We start from the raw sequence: 9587 nt of genomic DNA, 5'->3' as shown, positions 1-9587 counted from the left end.
CCTCATGTTTATCTTACAAACGATCGCAACGAATGGCCTGTGGATATTATTCATATTGAACACGGCATTGTTTGTCTTGGCTTATCTCTTATCTTTGGTGTTAATGGCGTGTTTGATGGCAATCTCCAAAGTTTGTTTTGGTAAACAAAGAAACAATGAAATAATCCATATGGATGTGCAAGAGTGGATACAAAGAAACGGTGAAAAAGAGATAAAGAGATTGATGGAGAAACATGAAAAGGATTATCCCACTCATCTAATCCAATTGCTTTCCCAAACTACTCCATCTGAAGAGTCAACTACCAATACGATGTCCAGTTCACATGAGAACAAATTCTCTTGTCTTTTATTGGTAATCATTGCAAGAGTTGCTATCGTTGCTCTACCAGATACCACTACGTCATATTGGGGTTTTTGCGACGCCAAAATTGCGCTAAAAACGACTGCTAAAGGCTGTCGTTTTTTGCGACAGTTTTTAGCTGTCGTTTAACCGTCGTTTCAACGAAACTGACGTTAATAAGTAAAAATTGGGGTGCCAATAGTCACTCTTAAGAAAAATTGTTTCGAGACCTTCGTTTACAGAAGCTCGATCTCTGTCGAACTTCTTCTCTCTTCTCTCACTCGACTGCTCTCCTCTATATCTCTCCCGCTCGACTGCTCTCACGCTCACTCTACTGCTCTTCTCTCTCTCTACTTGTCTCTGTCTCTCCTCTCACTCTCACTCTACTGCTCTTCTCTCTCGACTTTGTTTGTCTTCGCGCTTTCTCTTGAATCCGTCGCTTTTCTCAAATTTATCTCTCTCTCTTAGTCGACTCTGTCTCGATTTCGATCTAGCATATCTCTCTCTCGCTCACACTCGACTCTCTCTCTCTGAGAATCGATCAGAGTCTTTTTCATTTTGGAAAGTAAATTGATCGGATTTTTTTTTTTTGAAAGAAATCGATCGGCGTTTGATCGAAAGCTTTAGGGCTTTGTTCGATCTCTTTCCCTTTGCTTGGTTTGTGATCGAATCTTCAGGTATGTTAAAGTTTTTGATTGAATATCAGATTTTCCATAATTAATTTAGGGTTTTAAATGTTTTCTTCCTTGTTAGAGCAAATACTGTTGTGTCTTGTTGATTTAACCTTCTTCAAGACCTTGTTTGCCTCAACATACCCAACTACTGTCACCTTCTATTGTTTCTTGTTTATGTCCACAGATTTAACTCCTAAACAAAAAACGAAAATATTGGAGAAATTTTTTTTATGTCATATAGTTTATTCTTATAATTTTTTTTGAATGATTTGAATTGCTAGCGTATGAGGATTTACCTAGTTTTATGTGATATAGAGTTAGTTATTGTGATTGGTTCAGGTTCATTTCCGTCGGATTTGATTTTATGCAATATTTCTTGCTCTATATGATTACGACTACCTAAGGAAATATGGTCTTCTCTACCTAGGCTTTTCCTTGTGGAAAGGTTGGATATAGTTCAAGGAACCATTAGTTTTCATTCATGTAACTTTTACTCGGATTCATGTCCTGGTATCCTACATTGACTTGAGATGGCAATACTAGACATTTAAGAATAAACCTACTTGTTTGGGTAGGTGACGGCCTAGTTGTTGAGAAACAGATCTTGGGTTTGTGATCTGTCTGCACCTTTTGAGTTACTGATCTCACTATAAACAGGCTTACGCATTTGCAACGCTAAACAATTTTTTTTTTACCTAGGCCAATCAAATGGATTGCATTCGATAAATATTTTCTTTCATTCGCTTGCATCTAAATCATGAACTTTTTTTTAGCATTCAGGATTGTTTACATATGATGACTTGGATGTATAAGTGTGTTGCCAGTTTTCCAGTGTTTGATGATATAGGAACATCATTAAAAACTTTATTCTTTTTTCTCTAAGTAATCTTCTTTTTTGCTTCTCATTTTCAAGGGATATCAAATGTGCTAATATATTGGTGGATGCAAATGGATCTGTAAAACTTGCAGATTTTGGATTGGCAAAGGTTTCTTTCTTCTCAGCTTGCTATCTCTTCCATGTTTCTTATTTGTAAACTTCTTTATCTTACATTGCTGGTTTGCACCTTCTCAGGCAACCAAACTAAACGATGTGAAATCTTGCAAAGGCACTGCATTCTGGATGGCCCCTGAGGTTTGCATTGTCTTTATGATAGTGTTACATTATGCATCAAGTGCTGGCAATTGTGTCAGGTCAATCGAACATATATCTGTATCTCAAAGCATGGTGTTAAATATCAGCCAATAAAGATACCTCATTGTAATGGAATCTGTCCAGATGAGGATGATATAGCTGTCTCTCTAATTATCAAATCTGTTCCTCAAGTTATTAATCAGAAGAGCCATGGCTATGGGCTTGCAGCAGATATATGGAGCCTTGGTTGCACTATCTTAGAGATGTTAACTCGTCGACTTCCTTACACTCCTTTGGAATGTGTACGCAATTGGTCTTTTCTAAGTTTATTTTTTTTAACTTGCTTTATCTCTGCCCTTGCACTATTTGGCAATCTGATGATTCAGAACTTCAAGTGTCAAGAGTGCCAAATTCTTCAAGTGCCACATATCTGATAATATTTAGGCAAATATTTCACCCTTTCAATCTTCCATACAAATTTTGCATGCACCCACTTTGGATATTGTTTCCAACCTCTTTTTATTTTTATTTTTTATTTTTTGTAGGTTTAAATGTGAAGGGGTTTTTATCCCAAGTATGTGGTATTGGTTTCAAGCTTTAGTAGTTTTTTCTCTTAAGATTTCTCTTGTATGACAGATGCCATCATTATTTAGGATTGGCAGGGGTATCCCACCACCAGTCCCTAATACCCTTTCAAGTGATGCACGGGACTTCATCCACCAATGCTTACAAGTTAACCCAAACGATCGGCCCTCTGCTTCTAAGCTCTTGGACCATCCATTTGTCAAGAGGCATCTTCCAATTTCCTCGGTATCTGGTTCCCCCCCTTTGCATAGTGATGGGAGACAATCTTAGATTCACCTTGCATCAAAATTTGATGTTCGAAGATAATTAAGGTAAAGATCATTTTAGATATCAAGTGTTCTATTCAAAATGGAGATTAACTTGACCCAAACATACAATTCATTTTTGATGGTCTGAATAAAATTCATTTTTGTTTTTCTTAGAACCTAAATACTATAATCTAAAAAGTAAAAAAAATCCTACAATTTTAATTCATACAATTCACTAAAGTGGGCCAATTGTTTTTTGTGTTCTAGTCACACAATTTTAATAGAAATTCATACTTCATATTGAAGTGTTCTATTCACACAATCTTAGGATTTAATAACATTGAAGTGTTCAATTCGTTTTTGTTTTTCTTGACCCTAAATAATACAAAATAAAAAAATTAGTGTATTCTGTTTTTTTGGATAACCTAACAGTCTAACACAGAGGTGTAAGGACAATACATGCATGTCCATCCATGCAAACTCAAAAGTTTATAATTTAGATTGTTGATGAGAAATCAAAGCTTGTTTAATTTGAGACTGAAGTGATGCCGTTGATGGCAAGGGTTATGCTAATAGTTCTTTCCCCCCTTCCTATTTAGACTGCTTACATGTTGATACATGATTTTGATTTTCTCGAGAATACATCTTTTGTTCATATATTGTCCTTATAGAGGCTGCAAGGTATATTGTTTTGTTAATATTTGAGTATTTATTCAAAACCTTGTCATTATATGATTGATTCAGGAGTAATTTAATTAGGCTTGGTTCACATTTGTTTAACTTATAGAGAAAAAACTTTGTGGATCGTATGCTTCGTTTATTTGAATTCCAATTTGATCTGAATCATACTCCTTGTGACTTTAAAATCCGATTTGATTCTGACAACATTGGTTCGTGTAACTTTCTTAAACATATTTTCAGTAATCTAAATTTAAATCTCTCATCTGTATATACATTCTTTTTATTTCTGCAGGATTGCCAGTGGAATGATTTGTTGGGAGCTTGGGGCTCATTTTCCACTTTTTTGGGCTTGGTTCAGATGGCATTCTTATACCCTCTGTTCCACCCCAATTGGTGGAGAATATAGCTAAATTTAAATAATTTTCATGCAGCTTTCCTATGTATAGACCCAGGCATGAATCCAAAGCCCTAAAGGTGTTAAGCATGCACTTTATCTCCACATTGGTGTTGTGTTTACCTGTAGCATTTAATGTTTCTTTATTTCACCTTTTTGTTCTGGTTTATTTATATCTTGTTAGTGGTTGTATGGTGTGTGAGATTGTTAAGTATCTTTCTTTATTTTTGCAGGCAACACAAGAAATAGAGAAATGATTGTAAATTGAAAATGGATAGCGTGTAGCTTAGCAAAAAAAAAAAAAAAAGGGAAAAAAAAAAGAAAAAATAAAAGAAAAAGAAGGAAATAAAGAAGAATTTGAAGAAAATTCTTGACGAGTTACATATCGTGTGGAGAAAAGGGGAAGATTACTGTAGTAATTCAATGGAAGCCAGCACTAGACAATTGGGGGCCTAACTCTCTCAACAAAATGGTGAGTAGATGAGATTCTCAACTAGTCGGACATGATTGGGAGTTCAACTTTTATATGAATGTCCGTGTCATAAGTTTGACACTTGCATCCCTTAATGCCATGGCAAACACTCTTTTGTGCCCAACTTACTAGTGGATATTGGACTTACCCTTTGGTGACCCTAGACAGCAAACAATGGCCTGAATGGTGATTTCTAGCCCTTGAATTTTATCATTCTCGTAGGTGGTCTTCAGTCATTTGATTTGACCATGCGTTTTGGGTATTCGAATCAACATCTTGAAATCACCAATCGGACTGATTTTGTGTAGGCCCACTGAGAGCTGAGGCATTTATCCATGGTACCGGTTGGCCTGAATGTGCCACATGGCATTTATACATGGTGCAGGTTCTTATTGTAGGAACGTTGTTTATTTTCATCTTGTAACTTGTATTGATTGTTATAGTTTTTAAAAATTCTTGTGGGGCAAGTGCCCTCACTGTAAAGCTGCCCCTGCCATAAGGTGATCGTCAAGTACATGATTCATAGAGCTGAAATGTTTTGTTTCAGAAACTTTAGGTTTGGTGTCAACTATCAAATGGTGCATGGGTGTCAGGAAAGATACAATCAACTTCCGGGAGAATGCTTTTGTTTTGATTTACACTGTATTTTCTGACCTAAGATTTATCTTGCTTGGTTCAATATTGTTAGTAGTTTGCAGTCGTTGATGTTAGAATATATCTGTACTTTGGTTCCTTATTTAGTTTGACACATTTTTAGTAGTATTTATTTATGTGCTTGTCTTGAGTCTCAAGTTAAATTTTATACGGATTATGTGGAAATGCTAGTCCCACAGACATTCCTTTTCATTTGGGACAATCTTACATTCTTATGTGTAATATTTATGGCAGGCTAGGGCTCCTCTGGGTGTTCTAAATGTTGGTCGAAAGTCCCCTTTCATTACAACAAGCAATTGTATTGCTTATTTTTATTACTATTTCTTTCACTATCCTTAGCGTTCTTAACCCATGATAAGTGATGATGGCAATTACATTATTCTTATGTAATATTTATCCTTCTTTTTATTGACTAAATCCAAATCTGGTTGCATATTTGGTTATAGTTTCCCATTGAAAGTAAAAAGTGGAGATGGTGGCAATGATTAAGGCCAAGCTGTTGAAATTACAAGTTAGGAAGAGACTCAAGGACAGAAACTGGGTCTCCAATAGATTAGAATAGCTTAAAACTAATCGAGTGAGGTTTTTCATGGAGCTGAAGCAATCAGGCATTTCCTGTAAGCACCCTACTAGACAAAGCTTTTGAAGGAGAGGCGGAGGCGAGAATGGTTCAAAAGAAGGTAGCAACTCTTCTTGGCTGAAACAATAGTTGTTCGAAGCTGATGCTGATAGAGATAAGGAGAGAAGTCCAGTCATCTTCATTATAGAAGCATATAACTCACTTGCATCTTCTTCCGTTAACTGAAGAATTCAAAGCTCTCTGATTTGGGTAAAGTTACTTAACTCACTGGCAATGCCATCACCGACGTATAAACCACTCAAGGTCTGGAGGTTTGTCAATTGCCCTATCCCTATAAGGGCTAAGGTTCATTCCTCCCCATAATTGTATCTGTTTATTTTAAGGTGCCTTAATTGTAATAGATTCCGAATTCCACTTGGTACTTTTTTGAGCGAATAACAATCTATATCCAAATTTTGGAGGTTTCGAAGATTGCCTATACTCTCTGGAAGCTTCTCTAACTTAAGAAACCACAATTTTAGATATCTTAGGTTAATCAGATTCCCACTTCTTCTATTACGATGCTCTTACTTCCTTCATAACAGAGTACTAACACCTGCAACAATTTCCAATTGTATAATTTCATTTCCAAGGGATTTGAAATAAATAGAGATCGAATTGATGAGATATGAATATTTTCCATTTTTGTGTCGTGGTTTTTTATTTGTAGGTGATGAATATCCTTAATGTACAAATATTTATCTCTTGCTGCAACACAGTGATGATAGGGCTTGGGAACAGAGCAAACCAATTTGTTGGGGTTTTCTTGAAGTTGAACCATTTTATTATTTGTACTTGTGAGTAATCTCTTTTTTTTTTTTTTGTTTACTTGGCACTTTATTTTATTATTATAGCACAGTTATTATTATAAAATACAAGTATTTATACTGAATTGGGTTCTATTATTCTCCTATGCTTTTTGCAGGGTGGATATGCCCTCGAACAACAAAACTTGTGGGGCTTCACTGCAATCTTCTTCAGCCAGAACTTCTTCTAAGTTGTGGGAATGATTGCTTTGTAGGCTTCTCAAACTTATTGTCCATATGAATCATGGTCCAATTCATCAACAACTGGGGACTTTGTGGATTCTCGAGCCTCAGGAATTCACAAGGAGATGATGCTCTTAATCTCTGTTTCTAGGTGATATTTTTTTTCCCTACTCCCACCTCTTACTTTTGACTTTACAAAGCTTATATAGATTAAATGGAAGACTTGTTCTCAGGATGGTAACGGCCAATGCCAGTACACTTTCCACATTCACAAAGTGTTTGTGAATATATTAACATGTTTGTGAGCTCCACATTAGTAACCATGTTGGCTTCTGTATTAATATGTCTGCTTTCCATCTGTAAATATATGTCTCCTAGATGAGGTTCTTGAATCTCAATGGGGTGCTTTATGTGCCTGTCAAGCTCTCCATTTCGTTGCTGAATGTTCCTCCGTAAGCATCTCGAGACCATTGTTCTTCCTCTTATCTTGATCGATCCATCTTGCAGCCGAGTTTAATTGATGTTCTACTACCGGAACAGTTATGTATTTCTTTCATCCTAACAAACCAGCCCCACCTAAATGATAAAACCCTCAAAAAAGAGTCCATGGACTCTTCATTATATTTATTTATCACAGCATGTGTAAAGTTTCCTTCTTATTTAAAGTTCCACGAGCACTATGTCATATTGAGGTTTTGGCGACGTCAAAATTGAGGTTTTGGATAATGATCTTACATATCTGCGACCAAGTAGTGACGTTATCCACCCATCCATATGGCTGTTGTGTCATACAGGTTAGAAGTGATTTGCCTATCTTCGATTCTCATTTCTTTGTATATAGATTAACCTACCTTTGATGCTGAAATAGTATTAATTTAATGTCACAGAGAGTACTGGAGCATTGCCATGACCAAAACACCCAGCGTATCATGATGGATGAGATATTGCAATCTGTTTGCCTGTTGGCACAAGACCAGTATGGGAATTATGTTGTTCAGGTTTGTTATGTTTTCAGAAGCTTTTTAAGTTGAGAATAACATCTGTGGGAATTAAAGTCTTGTTTTTTCCTGCCCAAGACATCGCCTCAAGAGAATATTTTAAACTTTGTACGTGATAATAAATGCAACACGCATGACTGCAGCGACTATTGGAACATAAACCTGAGTCACACTATGAAATTAGATGGAAAACAGTGGTATAACAAAAATTAAGACAAAAGCAAAGATATCATAATACCAATTAGTCTATTGGGTGCTTCAATCACGTTTTCAGACTAGAAGAAACACATGCACATACAGTTGATCTGTATGCTCCCCAACCTTCTAGAATGCAGCAGTTCTGCTCACAATATCACTGATCTCATTCATTCTCCCCTCCATATATATATATATATATATATATATATATATATATATATATATATATATATATATATTTTGGGATGGGTAAGCTGGACTTGAACCCACGACCTCAAAGTTGCTTTGCAATGTGGCAAACCAACTGAGCTATGGGTCTAAGCCCTTCCCCACACCATCTATACTTGTAAACTGTTGACTTTGCAGCTTCGTGTGCTTAAAATAATATAGTTCACATGTTCTTTCAATTGATTTATTGCTTGTATTGGTAACAGCATGTAATAGAGCATGACAAGCCACACGAACGCTCTTCCATAACCAAGAAATTAACTGGGCAGATAGTTCAAATGAGCCAGCAGAAGTTTGCTTCTAATGTTGTGGAGAAGTGCTTAGCTTTTGGTGGTCCTGTAGAATGTCAGATCTTGGTGAATGAGATGCTTGGCTTCACTGATGAAAATGAGCCTCTACAGGTTTGCCAATTCTGCAAGATTTATATCAGTAGATGTGGTTGGAAAGCATATCCTAGAATGGATCATCGGAAGAATAAAAGACTACAAGCATTGCAACTTTCTCAGAATGGATCATCGGAGGAGATAGAGATGGCCGTGGACATAACTGCTTTGGCTGATACCAATGAGGACCCGAGTATGGAGATTGAGGATGGAAGAGATGATGAGGAGATGGAGGTGGAGGATGGTGATGCAGGAGGGGACAGGTCTGATTTCAAGGAAAAGATCTTGGGTGTGTTGAAGCAAGGAGACTTTGAGGAGAAGAGATCTTCTAAGCACACTCAAGTGGATTAATGGAGAATAACATCTGTGGTGTTAACCGTGTGTGTCAGTCACAAAGCTCGACCCAATGGAAGCAAGAGAACAAGAAGTGGTGATATATGTTCTACTAATGATGCTACTTTGGTAAGTTTTATCCGTGATCTAAAATATTGCTTCCACATTTTTTGTCAAATCCCATCCGTATGGGCATCTCTTTCTTTCTTCAAAAGTTTAGATATCGGTTTGTAACCGATGTCCAAAGTCTCAGACTTAGGACATCAGTCTTATAGACATCGGATTTCAATCGATGTCTAATGTATATTTTTTTTTGGTAGTGCTTTTAGATTTGGAACGGTTGTAAGCCGTTCCAAATTATATGTTATGACGAGCAAAAGCCGTCGTTTTTTTCGACGGTCATTTTAACGGGCTAAAGCCGTCGTTTTTTTCGACGGTCTTTTTAACGGTCAAAAGCCGTCGTTTTTACCGACTTTCTTCAGCAGTCGCATTTTAATCGCGACTCCTTTTAAAACGACTGCGCAAACGACTGCAAGGGCAGTCGTTTTTGTCAAAAACGACTGTTCAAGACAGTCGTTTATCCCGCAATATGACGTAGTGTACCCTTGTTTCTTCTCTAGTTCAAAGCTTAGATGAAGCCTTCGAAATCATTTGTTTCA

At 36.7% G+C, this 9587-nt stretch overlaps 1 protein-coding gene across 3 annotated transcripts; it reads left to right on the top strand.

Annotated features, from left to right (window-relative positions):
* The first annotated feature begins 396 nt into the window (after nucleotides 1-396).
* On the top strand, nucleotides 397-9251 carry LOC147405827 (uncharacterized). 3 transcript variants are annotated; one of them, XM_086433680.1, is made up of 11 exons: nucleotides 397-1017; nucleotides 1928-2000; nucleotides 2087-2146; nucleotides 2375-2448; nucleotides 2692-2720; nucleotides 2800-3042; nucleotides 4288-4526; nucleotides 5627-6596; nucleotides 6725-7582; nucleotides 7676-7786; nucleotides 8419-9251. In XM_086433680.1, the coding sequence occupies exons 9-11, from the start codon at nucleotides 7427-7429 to the stop codon at nucleotides 8944-8946; spliced, it is 795 nt and encodes a 264-aa protein (XP_086289806.1). In that variant the 5' UTR covers nucleotides 397-1017; nucleotides 1928-2000; nucleotides 2087-2146; nucleotides 2375-2448; nucleotides 2692-2720; nucleotides 2800-3042; nucleotides 4288-4526; nucleotides 5627-6596; nucleotides 6725-7426; the 3' UTR covers nucleotides 8947-9251. The 3 variants fall into 3 exon arrangements, 2 of the variants coding, with proteins under 2 accessions (XP_086289806.1, XP_086289804.1); XM_086433678.1 differs by lacking the exons at nucleotides 2692-2720; nucleotides 2800-3042 and having other exon boundaries at nucleotides 2339-2448; XR_015176110.1 differs by lacking the exons at nucleotides 397-1017; nucleotides 1928-2000; nucleotides 2087-2146; ... (3 more) ...; nucleotides 7676-7786; nucleotides 8419-9251 and adding an exon at nucleotides 4835-4898 and having other exon boundaries at nucleotides 2161-2448; nucleotides 2783-3042; nucleotides 4288-4712.
* Nucleotides 9252-9587: the final 336 nt, after the last annotated feature.

The sequence above is a fragment of the Akebia trifoliata genome, chromosome 3 (genome assembly GCF_017979445.1).
Source record: "Akebia trifoliata isolate Shusen 1 chromosome 3, ASM1797944v1, whole genome shotgun sequence".
NCBI lineage: Eukaryota > Viridiplantae > Streptophyta > Magnoliopsida > Ranunculales > Lardizabalaceae > Akebia > Akebia trifoliata.
This window is presented reverse-complemented; position numbering and strand designations above follow the sequence as displayed.

Coding starts and splice junctions, on each gene's coding strand:
- LOC147405827 (XM_086433680.1), top strand. CDS start 7,427: ATGTGTAAAGTTTCCTTCTTATTTAAAGTTCCACGAGCACTATGTCAT. Junction 7,583..7,675: donor ATGGCTGTTGTGTCATACAG/GTTAGAAGTGAT, acceptor TTAATGTCACAG/AGAGTACTGGAGCATTGCCA. Junction 7,787..8,418: donor ATGGGAATTATGTTGTTCAG/GTTTGTTATGTT, acceptor TATTGGTAACAG/CATGTAATAGAGCATGACAA.